The 19,049-nt window shown below is 33.7% G+C and overlaps 1 protein-coding gene and 1 pseudogene across 2 annotated transcripts in view; one reads left to right on the top strand and one right to left on the bottom strand.

Annotated features, from left to right (window-relative positions):
• The window catches only part of HOOK1 (hook microtubule tethering protein 1), a 65,420-nt gene that overhangs the window by 25,882 nt on the left and 20,489 nt on the right, over positions 1 to 19,049 (top strand). For both annotated transcript variants that reach the window (XM_032653012.1, XM_032653020.1), the window contains 7 exons: positions 663 to 730; positions 2,127 to 2,189; positions 3,496 to 3,579; positions 8,703 to 8,869; positions 15,136 to 15,276; positions 16,415 to 16,616; positions 17,430 to 17,540. In XM_032653012.1, coding sequence (XP_032508903.1) covers positions 663 to 730; positions 2,127 to 2,189; positions 3,496 to 3,579; positions 8,703 to 8,869; positions 15,136 to 15,276; positions 16,415 to 16,616; positions 17,430 to 17,540 — 836 coding nt within the window. The remainder of the gene's footprint in view (positions 1 to 662; positions 731 to 2,126; positions 2,190 to 3,495; positions 3,580 to 8,702; positions 8,870 to 15,135; positions 15,277 to 16,414; positions 16,617 to 17,429; positions 17,541 to 19,049) is intronic.
• LOC116758002 lies at positions 16,976 to 17,404 on the bottom strand (annotated as a pseudogene).

Consider the following 19,049-nt stretch of genomic DNA (forward strand, 5'->3'; position numbering starts at 1 on the left):
AAAATTGCCACAGACACCCCAGCTTTCACCACCACCCTATTCAGTCAGCAGCCATCAACATCAAGATAAGATCCTCCACCAGTAAAAAGGATTACCACGTGCTAAAGTCTCACATGATGGTTAGCATTTTGTTAGCAATAAAGTACTTTTAAATTAAGATTTGTACGTTGTTTTTTTAGACATAATGCTATTGTCACTTAATAAACTACAGTATTGTATAAATATAACTTTTATATGTACTGGGAAACTAAAAAATTCATGTGACTCACTTTATTGCGATACTTGCTTTATTGGGGTGGTTTGGAACTGAACTGGTACTATTTCTGTGGTATACCTGTACATGTGAATTCATCTCATAATACTGAATATTTAACAAGAGGAAAGAAATTGTTATAATTGTTTCAACATTAATTGCAATTTATTCTCTTTTTCTTCCTTGTCAGAAAATTAGAGACTTTCTTTAAAAAATTTATAGATATTTTTATGATTATTTTCAGTTCTGCTTATTTGTTTACAATGGACATATTTTTTGTGATAAAATAATATACTTGCATAAAGAATTATGTGTAGTGAATGAATTTTTATGCTGTTAATTGAATGACTAAATTTCTATGGGTGAAGAGTAGGGTTTTTTCAGATCTGATTTTTTTTTTTAATCATAGAACATATTCAAAATATAATGACACTGGAAGAGTCTGTTCAACATGTGGTCATGACTGCCATTCAAGAGGTAAGCTATATATCATGATCACATATGTATGAAAATCCTAAACCAAATTATATAAAACTGTTCACATAGATTTTATGGATGTATATTTCACTGCTGTATAAACGAGCCCTTTGTAGTAGGTTTACTTATCTTTGGCTGTTGTGTTTTCCCCAAAAATTTCTTATAAGGACTTGAAGCCCAATTGTAGTACCTCTGCATTTTAAAAGTTAAATTAACATTGTCAGTTTCCTTTAAATAACTTCAACTAAGCAGGATAAACATCCTCTTCCCAGTTAGGAGTTTTTATAACTTCTCTTTGTTTCTGCCAGGTAGAGTAATCTTTTCTGAAATTTTAAAGTGTGTGTGTATGTATCTCATATGCATTTTCAGAATGTTAGAACTGTGAGCAAATATAGTGAAAATTAGGTTTCGGAGCCAGATAACCTGGATTCAAGCCAGTCTAGTTATCTAAGTTGTACCATAGAGATTCAGAATTCACTCAGTGCATGTTCGTTCTTTTTTTTTTTTTTTTTTTTTCTTTTTTAGTACATGGGCCTCTCACTGTTGCGGCCTCTGCCGTTGTGGAGCACAGGCTCCGGACGCGCAGGCTCAGCGGCCATGGCTCACGGGCCCAGCCACTCCGTGGCATGTGGGATCTTCCCGGACCAGGGCACGAACCCACGTCCCCTGCATTGGCAGGCGGGCTCTCAACCACTGCGCCACCAGGGAAGCCCGCATGTTCGTTCTTAAAATCAGAACAAAAGGCTGAGATGAAGTCAAGTGAAGAGGAGGCCTGAGGGAAAGTTGAGTGAAGGGTTAGTGAGGAAAACATAGTTTAGAAGAGGCATGACTTAGAGGGAGACAGCATCTAGGACTTTAGAAGTGTGTATACTCTGAGTTTGCATTGCTGGTTTGAATTCAAAACATCACTATGCATAAATCTGCCTTTCATATGCAGAAAAGTTATTTTACAGGATCCTTTTTTTTTCATATAATTGTAACTCCTTTTAAAATGACTTCTCAAATTAGGAATTTTGCCACATCACTCATTTAAAGCTCTATTTTTAAAGTGTCAATTCATGTTACGGAAAAATAATTTTTTTTTATTATGTGATGTGTTCAGTTTTATTTAGTAATTCATCGTTTAGAACTTGGATTATAATTTTTCAGTACGTTAGTATTTTAAATATATCTAAATATTTCAAGCACATTTTACTTATGTCCTCACTAATGTAATGCTTGAACATTGTGCTATTTAGCTTAAACCTTTATTCATTTTTTATTTGAATAATATAAGGATCATCAAATTAAGGCAAGGAAAAATTAAACATAAAGCATTTTACTTTCCTTTCAAGTAAACATTTTTTACTGTGTAAATCTTACTTTATTGTACTTAATTTTACTATTTTAATTCTAGTTGATGAGTAAAGAAATAGTGAGCTCTCCTACAAATGATGCTGTTGGAGAATTAGAGCAACAGGTGAGTATTTTAGTATGTGAGGAAAATGTTGCACAGTGATAGAGTTCCTTTGTCAATTACTATCTTAAAGGCTTACATAGGAGACCACATACAAGATTATTTTCTTCCATGAAATTTAGTTTATTCTCCTATAAGATCTTTAATTGACTATTATGCATTCCTTCATGAATGCAAGTAGTGTTCATCTCCAGAGTTTTTAATGATCATGTTTGAAGAGATGAGTGGTATTAAACTTTCCTGACATTTGTTAATACACATGTGGCCCATTCTGTATAGTTACATAATTAAATAGTACTTAAAAATTCTGCTGAATTCTAATTTACCTAATAAGGAAATACGATTTTTGTCACAGTTGCTTTCCTCTAATATTGAAGAATTAACTCAAGGCTCCTGTACTCAGGGCTTCTTTCCCTGGTTGTTTTACACAGTTGTTTTACATGGAGGAAAAGGCACACTCCTCCTCTGTATAACCCAATCTGGGTTATAAGGGGAAGGGTAAGAGGAGAGGTAAATGCATCAAATACTTTTCCTGTTATATGTTTGGACATCTGACTTTCATGAGTGTCACCAGCCATCTCAAGAAGTATTTCAAATTAAAAAAAATTTTTTCTATAAAAATTTTATTTAAATATAAACATGCTGTGCTCTAAATTTTTTTTCTGTGATAAAAATAAACAGTTCACTAGGGATAAGACAGGAATAGAGGCGCAGACCTACTGGAGAACGGACTTGAGGATATGGGGAGGGGGAAGGGTGAGTTTTGACAGGGCGAGAGAGAGTCATGGACATATACACACTAACAAACGTAGTAAGGTAGATAGCTAGGGGGAAGCAGCCGCAAGGCACAGGGATATTAGCTCGGGGCTTTGGGACAGCCTGGAGGGGTGGGATGGGGAGAGTGGGAGGGAGAGAGACGCAAGAGGGAAGACACATGGGAGCACATGTATATGTATAGCTGATTCACTTTGTTATAAAGCAGAAACTAACACACCATTGTAAAGCAATTATACCCCAATAAAGATGTTAAAAAAAAATAAATAAAAAATAAACAGTTCATCCTCTAATACTCTGTTTTAAATATTTCACAAAGATTTACATAAAATTTTATTTCTGTGGGACCTTAGCCTTAAATGTTAATGAGACTCTGTTGATATTATTTACAGAAAAACAACATATTACTACTTATTTGTTAATAGGTAAATTTTAAAAGCATTTCCAACATCAGTGTATATATGTGTTTTGATAAAAGTATATTTTTCAGTTTGTTTCAAAATGTGATTTACTAAGAGGACATTTTCTATTTCAGCTTAAAAGGGCCCTGGAAGAACTTCAGGAAGCACTAGCAGAAAAAGAAGAACTGAGGCAAAGATGCCAAGAACTAGATATGCAGGTATGGATCGAAGAATAATTTCCTCTTTAAATTTACAAGAGTCTTATTTTAATTAATTAATTAGTAAAGTGTTTTGGAGGTTGGGTTTCATTTCATGGAAGGACCATTGAAAGAGTCTGTTATAGGCCTGACTCTTCAAACATGAACTTTATAATTTTTCTTTTAGAGTGGAAAATTGCTTGCTTAACTACTTCATTGAGAGGGTCATTCTAATTGCAGAATTTCAACTGCTTAGATGATGCCTTGGTTTGTTGTTTTGTAAAAAGGGGAAACTAAAGTATCTACTTTATAGGGTATGAATATTAAGTGGGGTCCTTTATGGAAATATTTAGAAGGGCTTGACCCCCAATAAATTTGAGATCCAAGTTTGTTTTGCTAACATGTATGTGTATATGAACACATGTATGTAACTCTTGGGTTCATATGCACATAAGTGTTAGCAAAATAAACTTGGCATGAGAGACAGTAGTTAACAGTTAAAGGAGTAGATTGTCAAACCAGGCTGCCTATATTCAGAACCTGGTTATGTTACTAGCTGGTTGTATATGCTCAGGCAAATTTCTTAATTTCTCTATACTTCATATTTCTCTTTTGAGAAATGATGTTTTAATAGTATATATCTCCCAGAGTGATAATTACATTTAAATGAATTAATATACATAAAGCACTTAAAGCAGGGCCTGGTGCATAGGGCTGTGTATATGTTTGCATGTATTGTTATTATTGTTATGTGAAGATTATGCAATAAGTCTCGAAAAATTATACAAAGATTTAAATGTACCATCATATTATGCTGTATGTCAATTGCACTTTTCATTCAAATAATAAGCTACATAAATAATTGACTGAAAAGTGTGAGGACAAGGAACAAGGTTGTGGTAGCATTATCCTTGCTTGATGAGATAAATATCTAAAGTGATAGGGCTGGGTAATATTTCTAACATTCAAGGGTCTGCAAATAAGGAAACGAGAAGTGACTTGGTCAGGGTGACTCAGCTACGTAGGGCAGCGACAGCACTAGAATCCAGATCTTCTAACGTCATCTTTAAACATCACTCCTCTATGTTTGAACAAAGCCAGTGTTTATATTTGAACGAAGCTAGTGTCTCAAAATTATGAGAACGTCTACCTTTTCTCCTTTTCCTTTCCAAACCACACTCACCTTGCATATATATCATCACATATACGCACAGACGTGCACAGCATCAGAGATGTTTTATTTTCAAGTAAGATTATATCCTCTCTCCAGAATACCTCATATAAAGAATAGAGGATTGAATCATTCAGGTATTACCAGTCTCATGTAGAATCTCTATACAGTTTTCTGAGAAATTCTTATTCAAAAAAGAACACAAAATTCTGTGTTAAAACATTTCAGTGTTTGTAACACATGATGGAGAGTATGTGATGATGTGATTTTAGTTGAAAAGTGTAGACATCCCAAGTTTGCTCATTTTTAATTCCAGTATCAAAATAGAGTCAACCCTCAACTATCTGCTACACATGTGAAATGAATATAATCAAAACTGCATATAATCAAAACAAAAATAATTAATTTAACAATATGAATTTCACACAGGTGTATATGATACATACCCCAATTTTATAAGGAAAATTATTTTTGAAAAATGTTTACTTTTAATCATATGTCACTTGAGAGTGATTCTAAAATTTGGGGGGAATTCATTTTTAATACCCAACCAAATGAACCAAAAAAGAAAAATAAGCTGCAAAGAAATTCACCAAGGGCAGGTGAATAAACAAACGGGCATAACCTAATGAAGTTAAATTAAAAGCTGGTAATCAAGGAAAGAAGTAGGCATATGATGTTGACAGAAGTGCTGCATGGCAGGAACCTGCTGTTCTTCCTTCATCCCCAGCCCATGCAGGGGAATAAACAAAAATCTTGAGACTTCTCGCAGTAATCTACCCAATCAGAAGGAAGTTCCCGCTATGAGTCCTTCATTTTCTTTGGACTGGGGAAGAGTGGAAATGATGGCTAAGGAGAAGCTAAGGACTCTTTCTGATAGGAACAAAGGCTGTAGGGCCACACACTGAATTGGGGAAACAGTCTGATGCCCAGAGGAATTTCTCCATGGGAATGGAATATACTTCTCACCACCCTGGTATGAAGTACTTAAACCTCAGAAGTGAGAGTCTAGCCCAGGTGTTGTAAAAAGATTGCCCGTTGTCTCAGCTGCCCCCATGCTGCCCACCCCCCCGCCACTATCTTCCCTGGCCATTCACAAGGCTATATAGAGAGGTGTAGAGAAAACAGTCCCAACTATTACCCAGAGGGGAGAACATACTGGGCCATGGGTTACAGTGGAAAGGGTGTCCAAGAAGTCTTCAACACTATGCCAGAACAAACAGGGTATCTTAACTGCCCACAAAACATGAACTAGATGAAAAGAATCAGAGCATGACATCTCTGTGAACATTACAGACTAAAACCAAAAACAGACAAGAGCATGTAAAAGACAACAGCCAAGCTTAGAAAATAACTTTCACTTCATTTAGTATTACAATTCCATAAGAACACATCAATAGAATAGACTAGGTGGTAGGACAACAAAGTGAAGATTTAAAAGGAAATTGCAGCTAGATAGAAACAAATCAGTGTATAATGTTTAACACCAAGCCTTACCCTAGTTAAGCTATCAGATTTCAAGAATACAGGAAAAACAACTCAGTCAGTCAAGTAGAAAAGGTACATCACCCACAAAGATAAGAAAATCAGGCTCCCCTACAACTTCCATGCTGGAATATAGAGGAGCAATATCCACAAAATGTTGAGGCAGGGAAACGGCATTAACTGAGGAGCGCAAGTGCAAACTCCCTTTCTTGAAAAAAAAAAACTACTCATTGACACAATCCAGGTAGCAAACATGTTTTAATCAGAATAAAGAATGCAAGAACAGAGGAGATTCTGTAGTGAAAGATCTGGTGATGAAGCTCAATCCATTTAAATAAAGATCTGTGTGAGTTCCGTGTAAATTATGGTTATAGATACTGGGACAAATGAAATTATGACTCACTAAGTCAGGAGTAAGGCCTGATTATGCGTACTTTAAAAAAAGAAACAAAAAAAAATCCACATGAGAATTTGATGTAAAGTTTTGAGAAACTTTCACAAAGTTTTGGTCCAAGATGATTATGGGGCTTTGGGGCAAGTTAGGACAGGTTTATCAACCACTCTTTACCTGCCTTTCCCAGTCATTATTCATACCACCTGGCAGCAGTAGGTAACACTACTTCACTTACTGCAGTAACAGAGGCTAGTTATTCTTGCTTCTAGTATGTTAGAGAAAAGCATACTTTTACCCAGCATTGTATAAGATTCAATGAGGCAGTTATTTTCAAACTTAAGGTGTCTACAGAGTATGTGTGACTGGGCACAATGTGATAAAGAGGACTCCAGCTATAGAAGTTTACTTTATATTTTAATTTTTAAAATAAGCAATTATAAAAATATTAAGTCTGAGTGATGTGAGAATATGAGTATTATTTTTGAGCTTTTTTTTTTTCTTTTTTAGCTTTTTGAACTTTCTGTCTCTTTTAAATAGCTCAGAGAGAGACAGAGACAGAGAGAAACAGAAAGGGACAGAGGCAGGTACAGAGTGAACCTAAACAAAATATCACTATGGCATCTTGTTAGAAGAGATGCCTAGAACCACCACTGGACACTCTTAAGTCACCCATCTGGGATGGGTCCAAGGAATTCTCATGTTTAATACCCACCTCCTTCATATCTGTGATAAAGGTGGCTCTAGAACCACAATGTAAATTGCATGGATAGGAACAAGGTTGGTTACCCACTAGGTATTGAAAACTAAGTTTGCCCGTGCTGCTCTCCCTTCTTCAGGGGATTCTTAGCCAGTTTGAAGACAGGGTATTGTTTCTCCTCTACCAGTCTTTTTACAACAGCCCCTACCTTCAAGCTAGAACGAGATCTTGTTTTCTTTGTGGGCCCCCAACCCCCCATAGTATACTTCCACCAAAGCACCACATTTTCTGTCCTGTAATTGTTTACATTTCTGCTGTAGCGATCTTAAAAGGGCACAACCTCTCATTCTTTTTCGTATCCCAAACACTTAGGATTGTACATGACAGGTCACTAGACTGCTTGCATGACAAGAATGGATGCATGCACTGAATTTAGGAAGAGAAACTGTTTCCTCGTAGTCTGTCTGGGAACAGTTTCCCAGCCTTTGTTTGTGTTCCTCATTTGGAGGACAGTGTTTGTAACATGCCTACTCTGTATTTAAGACTATAATTTGATTTTAATTTCCTCTTATTAGCTTGGTGCGTCAATATGTAGCCCCATTCCCATGACTGGACTGAATTGATTATCTTTTGAAAATATAAATAGCAAACTTGTGCAATATTATATTGTAAGTTATGGGAGGTCAACCTTTTTTCAAACTAATCTTAAAATCACAAACTTCTAGTCTTATAAAAGGTCACAGCCTTAGCTGTAAATTTTTAAAGATGTTTTTAAATGAAAAAGAAATAAAACTGAGAGAGCAAATCATGCTTAACATAAATATGTAAGTAAAATTAAAAATGTATCAAGTGCTGATGTTGATGTGATTCTGAAGTTACATGTTTGTATCCATTTTAAATAGTTTCAGTGTGCAGTTGCATTCAATTCAGGTTTTTGTTACTGATTCATTAACCAAATAATGTGCCTATTGCCTGAAGACGTGATGTGTAACTGATAATTTCCTACCAGGAACCTAAAATGGTAACTTTGTATATATGTGTGTATATTTTGGCTTACTAGGTAACAGCATCCTAAAAATTTATACCTAAAAGGGAAACAAATTAATTTTTTGAAGTTCATTGGTATTTAGAGATTTTAGAGACTTAGAAACATTTTCTTCTCAGAACTAAAGCGAACATAACATTTGAAAGATATTCTCTTATATGTATTAACTCTGTTTTCTCTGTATTAAGAAAGTTGATTTCTTCTGACCCAAGTCTCCCAGACCCAGAACTCCAGAGTTCTAAGGATCCTTAGAAATTATCTAGTCTGCTTGACCAAGCTATTTAATGGCTTGGTCAGATTTATTCTAAGCTTTTTTGCTATTGATGCTTTTGTTTGTGTATTTGTTCTTTAGGTGACAGCACTTCAAGATGAAAAGAATTCACTAGTTTCTGAGAATGAGATGATGAGTGAAAAACTTGACCAGTTGGATGGCTCTTTTGATGATCCAAATACAATGGTTGCAAAAAAGTATTTTCATGCACAGTTGCAACTAGAACAATTACAGGAAGAAAACTTCAGGTAACATTTGTAGTGGAAATCATTTTATGCAGTTTTATTAAAATAGTAGCTAAAAAATCATAATATCAACAACTAATGTTTAAGCATTACAAAGCATGTTTAGGATTAGTATCCTAAAAATACTGTTGAAAATACTGAATGGTGTAAGTGGTTCCTGCCCTCATAGGGCTAACAGTCCAGTTTGGCAAGTAGGATACATATGTAAAAAATAAAAGAATTCAAAATAATGTGTGATAAGGACCAAATGAAGGCCATAGGCAAGTCCAAGAGTAGTTTAAAGGAGTGATTGCTGAAGCCTGGGGAGAAGGGGGAGTTTCTTACATAGGAGAAGGAACTTGATAATAAATGGAAAAAATGTAAATCTTAAGCTAAAGAAGATGCTTTTCATATCAGCTTTTATATTTCTTCTTTAAAAAAAAAGTGTACATCTAACCTTTAATAAAAATTGAGTGTCTCTTATGTGCTTACCACTGAGCCTTGCACTATAAGGCCTTGAGAGTAGGTGCTCCAGTTGTACTGTATGTATTTTTGTTGTTGTTACTTTATTATTTTTATTATTATTATTATTATTATTTTATTTTTTTTTTTTTGTGGTACGCTGGCCTCTCACTGTTGTGGCCTCTCCCGTTGCGGAGCACAGGCTCCGGAGGCACAGGCTCAGCGGCCATGGCTAACGGGCCCAGCCGCTCCGCGGCATGTGGGATCTTCCCGGACCGGGACACAAACTCACGTCCCCTTCATCGGCAGGCAGACTCTGAACCACTGCGCCACCAGGGAAGCCCCGTTGTTACTTTATTTTGATATGATTTCAAACTTACCAAAAAAGTTGCAAGAATAGTATAAGGAGCTCCTTTATACCTTTCATTCAGATTTGACAGTTGTTTTACAGTTTTCTTCATTTGCTTTAGCAGTCTCTTTACATAACCATATATATATATATATACACACGTGTTAGTTTTTGGAACCATTTGAGAGTAAATTGGAGACATGCCCCTTTACCCCTATATACTTTAGTATGTATTTCCTAAGAACAAAGATATTCTCTTATAAATCACAGGATAGTGATCAAAATAGTGAATTGGTCATTGATACAATATCATTATCTAATCCACAGATCATATTCAAATTCCAGCAGCTATTTCAGTGTCCTATATAGGTAATTTTTTTCTTGGTTCAGAATCTAATCCAGGATCATGCATTGCATTTAGTAAATGGATCCATTTATTGATAGTAATGGATATTCAATGGACAGTAGTTCCATTACTGTCATCATTTGTCTTGATGTTTAAATTGTCCCAGATTTGACCACTGAGAAACCTTTCAATTTCAACATGTTGCTATCCTTCTTTGAGTATTTTCTTACTTACTGGCACAACAAAATGTTCCAGACTCTTCGTATTCTTCCTCAACTTTAGAATCAGCCATTTCTCCAAGAAGCCCTGATTGCTTTTAGTGGAGAATGTTATTTAGAAAGAAAGAACTATGCTCCAGATGAAATTTTCTGTCATTACTTCTGAGCCACCTTGGTGTACAGAGCTAGGAAATACTCTTGCACAGGTTCATACCAGTCCATGTTCGCACACATGCATATATCTGCATTTATTTTCATACGTACAATTATGAACAATGAGTTCATCTTATCGTCTTCCATTTTAGTCCAGTGACTTCAGGGTTCATTCTGATTTTCTCCATTTCCATATTGTAACTCCCTTCTCCAACAGTGAGAAACCTGGCTTCCACTTTCCTCAGTACATTTTCTCATTTACTCAATCCCAAAATACATAGGAAGTAAGAATTGCTAACCCATACCTCTGTAAAAAGCAAAGTAATACTAGACTTCAGTACGTTTACAGTTCTTTTTTTTTTTTAAGATGACATTTGCATATTGTGAAATGAATAAATACTGAGTACAATTTGGCATGTTTTAACCAATGCATACATTTTTGCAACTCACACTTTTATTGTTTGATAGATCATTTCTATCACTACAGAAAGTTCCCCTATGCCCCTTCCCAGTCAATCCCTATCTCCCAGAGAGGAATTACTCTTCTGATTATTTTCCACCATAGATATGTTTTTGCTCATCTAGAAGTACTTATAAATTGAATTGCAATATGAATTCTTTGGTGACTGGCTTCTTATGCTCAGCATATTTGTGAAATTTACAGATGTTGCTGAATATATCAGTAGTTCATTCTTTTTTATTGCTGAGTAGTATTCCATTATATGGAATTATTTCTCATTATGACACATTTTGCTTATTCATTTTCCTTTAGATGGGCATTTGGGTTTCCAGATTTTGGCTAATATAAATAAAGCTGGTATGAACGTTGGAGTATAAGACTTTTTGTGAACATATTTTTTCATTTCTCGTTGGCAAATACATGAATGAACTGGTATTGCTGAGTTACACATTATGTCTGTGTTTAGTGTTAAAAGATACTGGCAAACCATTTCCCAAAGTGTTCATATTGTTTTACATTCCCACCAGCAGTGTTTGCTGCTGGTTGCTCTAGTTACTCTGCCTGTATAACATAACTTGGCTTTATCAAGCTTTTTAATTTTAGTTATCCCAGGGGATGTGTTAAGGGTGTTGAATTGTGGCTTTAATTTGTATTTTCCTGATAACTAATGATATGGTAAGCCCCTTTTCTTGTGCTTATTGGCAATATATCTTACATTGTGAATCGTCTCTTCACACTGTTAGCCTATTTTTAAATTGGGTTGTTTCTCTTTATTACTGAGTTGTAGGAGTTTTAAAAATATATATTCTGGATACAAAATCTTTGTCAGATATACAGGTAGTAATATTTCATCCATTCTTGGCTTGCCTTTTCATTTTTCAAATGGTATCTGAAAGAGTTAAAGTTCTTAACTTAGGTGAAGTCTGATTTATCAGTATTTTTAAGATTAGTGCTTTTTGTGCACTGTCTGAGAAATCTTTGCTCCCTTGTCATGAAAATACACTCTACTGTTTTCTTCTAGAATCTTTATAGTTTTAGCTTTCACATTTAGGTCTGTGATCCATCTTGAACTGATTTTTTGAAACTAGTGTGAGGTGTGGATGTGAAGCTTTATTTTTATTTTCCTTATGAATATTTAGTTGTTCCAGTATCATGAGCTGAAAAGAAATTTATTTTACTCTGTCAAATTGCTTTGGCACCTTTGTGAAAAATGATACAACCATAAAATTTGGGTCATTTTCTGGACTCAGTTCTTTCCCATTGATCAATTTTTCTATCTTTATGCCTATAAGACACGATTTTGATCACTATGGCTCTAGAGTAAGTCATTTAAAATCAGGTAGTGTGAATATTCCAACTTTGTTCTTTCTTAAAATTTGTTTTAGCTATTCTATCCTTTGCTTTTTTAGTCAGTTTCTGTAAAAAAAACAACCTTTTGTGATTACGATTTGGATTGTATGTGATTGATACCTTGACCATATTGAGAATTTCTGTCTATGAATGTAGTATCTTCATCTATTTAAGTCTAATTTCTCTAGCAATTTTCTGTTGTTTCCATCATAGTTTTATGTGTGTCTTCTGTTAATTTTATTTCCCAATATTTAATTTTTTTGCTGTTACAAACACAATTAAAACATTATTCTGAAAAGTTACTGCTAATATATAGATACACAATTGATCTTTGTACATTGAAACTTTTATCTTGTATCTTGAAACTTGTGTGTTGTATTTTGAAACCTTTCTGTCTTGCAAAGTTTCTTAATTCCCTTACTGATTCTTCTAGTTGTTTATTGAAGTAGAAAATCCTAAGGAATCTACAGTCACCTTGTCTATTAATAGAGCTTTACCTCTTCCTTGTATTATTTCTGCCTTGTATTTATCTTCTTTGTTTTGAGCAAGAGCAAACATCTTGGTTTGTTCTGGGTCTTAGGAGAAAATGTTCAATTAAGTACTGTCAATTATGAAGCTAGCTGTAGAGTTTTTAAATTTGCTTTTTATCAGATTGAAGGAGTTCCCCCTTTATTTCTGCCTTGCTACAAGTTTTATCATTAATTGGTGTTGATTTTTTGTCAAATGACTTTTCTGCATCTTGAGAAGATGGTTTGGTTTTTCTTTTTCACTCTTTTAATATGATTAATTTTTGAATGTTAAAAAATCTTGTATTCTAGGGAAAACCAATCGGTCATATTTTATTGTCTTATATACATATGACTGGATTTGGTTTGCTAATATGTTGAAAGTGTTTTTGTGTCTGTCTTTATAATAGATATTGGTCTGTAACTTTTTTCTCTTGTAATGTCTTTCAGGTGTTGTTATCAGAGTTTTGCTAGTCTCATAGAATAATTAGGAAGTATTCTCTCCTCCTCTATTTTCTGAAAGAGTTTATGTAAGAATGATACTATTTTTTCCTTCAGTATTTGATAGAATTTATCAGTAAAACAATTGGATCTGTGGTTTTCTTTGTGAAAGGGCTTTTAATGGCACATATAATTTCAGTAATGGTCATAGGGCTTTTCAGATTTTGTTTCATCTTATGTCAGTTTGCTAAATTGTTTTTTTCAAGGTACATGCTTATTTGATTTAAGTTGTTGAATTTATTGGCATAAAGTTGTTCATAATATTCTATTTATTGTCCCTTTAGTGACTGTAGGATCTGTAGTGGTATTTCCTTTTTCATTCCTGATACTGGTAATTTGTGCTTTCTCTCATTTTTCTTGGTCACTCTTGCTAGAGGTTCATCAATTTTATTAATCTTTTCAAACATCCTTTATTAACTTTCCATATTGTAAGTTTTAGATCTCTGTTCTTTATTTATTTTACTTCCTTTGGATTTAATTTGCCCTTCTTTTTTTAGCCTCTTCAAGTTAGATGGTTGATTTTAAGGCTTTCTTCATTTCTAAAATTAGCCTTTAAAGCTGTAAATTTTCCTCTAAGCACTGATTTAGCTGGGTCCCCAAAATTTGATTGATTGTGTTTCTATTATTATTCAGTTTGAAATATTTTCTACTTTCCCTCGTGATTTCTTCTTTGACTTGGGGATTATTTAGAAATGTGTTGTTTAATTTCTAAATATTTAAGGCTTTTCTACAGACTTCGTATTGTGACTGATTTCTAATTTAATTTCCTTGTGATTAGAGAACATATTCCATGAGACTTCAATCTTTTAATATTTATAATACTTATTTTATTGCTCATCATATGTTGTATTGTGGTGAGTGTTCCATGTGTACCTGCAAAGAATGTGTGTTCTGTTTTTTTGACTGACTTGTATCATAAATATTAATTATATCAAACTGGTTAATAGTGTTATTCAGATCTTTTCTGTATTTTTACTGACATTTTTGTTTAGTTCTATCATTTATTGGGAGACTGATGTTAAAATTTTCGACAGTAATTATCGATTTGTGGATCTCTGATTCTGTCAGTTTTTGCTTTATCTATTTTAAAATTCTGTTTTTACTTATATATACCTTTATGATATGTCTTTCTGATAAATTGACCCTTTTATTATTATGAACTGTCTCTCTTTATCTTTGGTAATACTTTTTGTCTTAAAAATTTTTTTAATGTTAATATAACCACCCCAGCTTTCTTTGCTTACTGTTTGCATGGTACTTTTTTTCATCTTTTTACTTTTAATATATTGTGTCTTTATATTTAAAATATTTCTTGTAACTAAAATATATTTGAGCCTTGCTTTTTTTTATCCAGTCTGATAGTCTCTGCCTTTTTAATTGGTATGTTCAGTCCATTTGACTTTTATGTAATTTTTGACATGGCTGTATTTAGGTCTGTCGATTTTCTATTTTTCATTTGTTATATCTAGTCTTGGGTTTATTTTTTTTTCCTTTTTTGCATTATTTTCAGTTGATCAAATAATTTTTTAATATTTTAATTACTGTATTGTCATTTTAGTTTTTGTTGTTGCTCTAGGCTTTGAAGTATTTATTCTTTATCATAGTCTATACTTAGAGTTAATATTTTACTAATTTACACACTATGTATATTTTTGGATAACTTTAATATATACATTTTCTCGTCATCTTTTGAAATTAAAATTCCTGTTTGAACTAGAAAACCAAGCTCAGTGTTTTAGAAGTAAAAATGAAAATTCTGAACATCTTTTGCTTCTCAGGTCTGTTTTAAAACCAAGAGCTGAAAAGTACCTTATTCCTTTAGTTTTTCTTCTTTTGAATGCAGAATCCAAAAAAAAATTTAGAAGTAAGTTTTGCTAAGCTCATATCTCAGTAAGAAAAGAAATAATGGAAATTACATTATAAATACTTGTTTTCTTTATGCAAGGCTCGAAGCTGCAAAAGATGATTACCGTGTTCACTGTGAAGAACTTGAAAAGCAATTAATTGAATTTCAACATAGGAATGATGAGTTGACTAGTCTTGCTGAGGAAACAAGAGCCCTGAAAGATGAAATAGATGTTCTTAGGTACGGCATGTCTAAATATAATTATGTCACTTCTAAGTTATTACTTAGTCATTTCAGTATTCCTTATCTTAATCAGGGATTCTTAGAGTTTTCCGTATATATCAAGTATTGATCAGTTTTTATCCAGCCTCCTAGTCTTTACTTCTTTTATGCTTGTTGATAGTTATGGACCGTTTAAGGATAACATTTGATTCGTGTTAGGACAGTTTCATAAACCTTTTTCTTATTTCTCGTTTAAGAAAATGATACCTTTTTCTTAAAAATTTGTAAGCTGAGTTACTTTTAGATACATTTGGCTTGACTTTCTTGTGCTTACTAGTATATCTTGTGAAATTTTTGTGTAAGGAAATGCAGTCACAAACCACATTTTGACATTTGATAAAATATAGATAAGAATCCTAGCATTTATTTCAAGGTTATCTCAGGTTTGTCTTATAGTCTTTGACAATATAAAATTTATATTTAGTTTTTGCCTGTAAAATGTTACCGAAGCAAGTAGTCTATCCACATGATTTTTATATTTTCTGTTAAATTTTCTTAATCAGCCATTTTCTTGCACAGTTTTTAATGTCGTTATTTTAAACGAAATCTTTATAACCATTAATTTGAACTTGCATGTGATATTGAAGTGGTTTGGTTTATTTATTTATTTTTGCTCTAGCCCAGTTGTCAGGTAAGCACAACTCCAAAGGGAAGTGCTTTGCTAAACAAATTATAAGTTGAGTCAACTTCCTTAGTATATCAAATACTTAGAGCAAAACTACGTTAAATATTATGCACAAAGCACAATTGGCCTGTAAGCTACAGAGCAGCTCAGAATTGTTCAATTATATTTAGAAAACCATTATTTTTTTATACATTTTTCTGATATATAAAATAGTTTGATAATTCAGTTTGTCAAATTTGAAGCATTTTTATTTTGATGACTTTATAACGGAAGGGTTGAACTTTAGAAAGTTTTAGTCCTGAGTCTGTCTCCAAAGTTCTCACAAAGTTTATGATTTCTTTTCTCTGTCCCTCTCATTTTTTTTTTAACCAATTGATAGTTCATTGGGAAGACTCATTTTACAGCCAGAATAACATTGTTATGTGTACCTACTAGTCTTTACACAGTAATGTTTAGTCTTTGTTATTATAGGGCTACCTCTGATAAAGCAAATAAACTGGAGTCAACAGTTGAGATATATCGTCAGAAGCTCCAAGATCTGAATGACCTTCGCAAGCAGGTGAAAACTTTACAGGAAACAAACATGATGTATATGCATAATACAGTCAGCCTAGAAGAAGAATTAAAGAAGGCAAATGCAGCACGTACACAATTAGAAACATACAAGAGACAGGTAAGAAAATATCTTGATTTTTTAAATCAGTAAAATTGGAAAGAGTTTAACTTTGAGTTATCTAAGTCTTTTACATTTTTGTTGGCTTCTGAGCTTGTATATTTTTTGGACATTTTTATTGTTTTATTAGTATTTCTGGTAACCAGTGATAAATGCCTAGAGAATGGAGTTATAACCTAAAATATTCTCTTCTGCTGTTTATAAAACAACCTAGATAAACAGGGTAGAAGGCTGATATTTTTTTTTTTGCTAAGTTATTATTTGTATATTTTAAAACTTATGTTTATTCTTATCTACATGCCATTTCCACAAATTTTTTTTTTGTTATATAAATTAACCAATTTTTATAGGCTAGCAACATTTCAAATGGTGGTGCTTTACTGGGCCTTCAGTTCCTTCAGTCCTCTGATGGCAGACTTTACTGTGACAGCAGAAGTGGTATTGTAGGTCCAGGCACCACCAGCTACCGTTTTCATGCAGGAACCACAGTGCCAAATGCCCACAGCTCATCTCTTCATCTTGGTTTTGCCACAGAAGGAGCAAGTGTATTTGGCATGCTGGCTCATTTCAGTTTTCTTCACCATTTTCCTGAGGGAGGCACCATAATGGGTCCCGTATTTACCCACAATTCCAACCTTCTTGATGCATTTAGCCACATCGCTGCAACCTAGGACCAAGCCCAGAGAGTCCACAAATATTTAGAATTAGACTATAATCTTAGTATAAATTTTATTTCCAGTTTCTCATTTATTGAACTCTGAAAAGCTATCAATATTATATACTCTCATTTTTTACTTTTGTTTCTGATAAAAGGTTCAGGATCTTCACGTTAAACTTTCCTCTGAAACCAAAAGGGCGGACACACTAGCATTTGAAATGAAGCGGCTTGAAGAAAAACACGAAGCTTTACTTAAGGAAAAAGAGGTAAACATAAATATAATTGATATGTAATATGTATATCTTGTTTTAGTTTTTAATACTGTCTTTGCTGTTTTAAGAATGGAAGTGATGTAATCAGTTCTGTCTTTCTCCAAATTGAAATTGGTGATATAAAAGAAAGTCTTGTAGACATTCTTTATGGGGTTTTGTAAGTTTCCTTCATATGGGAAGATGAAGTCACAGAGCCTAGGTCATGTCTCAGTGCATGTTTTCCAGCTCTAGACTGTCAGCTCCTTGAGAGCAAGGACCATAGATGCAATTTTTTAACAGCTTTATTAGGATATAATTTATATACCATAAATTTCAGCCATTTAAAAGGTATAGTTTAATGGTGTTTAGTGTATTCACAGCGTTGTGAAACCATTATCACAATCAAATTTTAGAATACTGTCATCACTCCAAAAAGACACCGTGTGCCCATTAGCAGTTACCCTGCATTCTGGCCCCCCTCCCCTCAGCCTTAGCAATCATTAATCTACTTGCTGTCTCTATAAATTATATGAATATAATATATAATATATATATAATATATTATACAATTTATATATATGAATATATAATCATACACTTTGTGGTTTTTGTGACTGGATTCCTTCATTTAGCATAATGCTTTCAAGGTTCAACCATGTTGTAGTGTGTGTCAGTACTTCATTTTTATTGCTGAATAATAATCCATTGTATGGATATACCACATTTTATTTATCTGTTCATCAGTTTACGGACATTGGGTTGTTTCCACTTTTTGCCCATTAAATGAATAATGTGGTTATAAACATTTATGTACAAGTCTTTATGTGGACGTATGTTTTCTTTTTTTTTTAATATTTATTTTTTGGCTGCGTTGGGTCTTAGTTGCAGCACGTGGGATCTTTCCTTGCAGCATGCGGGATCTTCATTGTAGTGCGCGGGCTTCTCTCTAGTTGCAGTGTGTGGGCTTCTCTCTAGTTGTGGTGCGCAGGCTCCAAAGCACACAGGCTCTCTAGTTGTGGCACGTGGGCTTAGTTGTTGTGCGGCATGTGGGATCTTAGTTCCCCGACCAGGGTTTGAACTGGTGTCCCTTACATTGCAAGACAGATTTTCAAGCACTGGACCACCAGGGAAGTCCCTTCATTTCTGGAGTATATACCTAGGAATGGTATTGCTGGGTCATATGGTAACTATGTTTAACTTTTTTAAGAACTACCAGACTTTTCTAAAGTGGATGAACCATTTTTCATTATCACCAGCAATTTGTAGATTCTAATTTCTCCACATCCTTGACTAAGTATATTAAATTTTAATTTTGGGTATCCTAGTGGGTATGAAGTAGTATAGCATTATGGTTTTGATTTGTATTTCCCTAATGACTAATGATATTGAACATCTTTGCATGTACTTATTGGCCATTTCTAATTATCTTTGAGAAATATCTCTTCAAATTATTTGCCCATGTTTTGTCATTTGCCTTTTTAAGTTCTAAGAGTTCTTTATATATTCTGGATATAAGTCCCTTGT

Source organism: Phocoena sinus, chromosome 1, assembly GCF_008692025.1.
Source record: "Phocoena sinus isolate mPhoSin1 chromosome 1, mPhoSin1.pri, whole genome shotgun sequence".
Taxonomy (NCBI): domain Eukaryota; kingdom Metazoa; phylum Chordata; class Mammalia; order Artiodactyla; family Phocoenidae; genus Phocoena; species Phocoena sinus.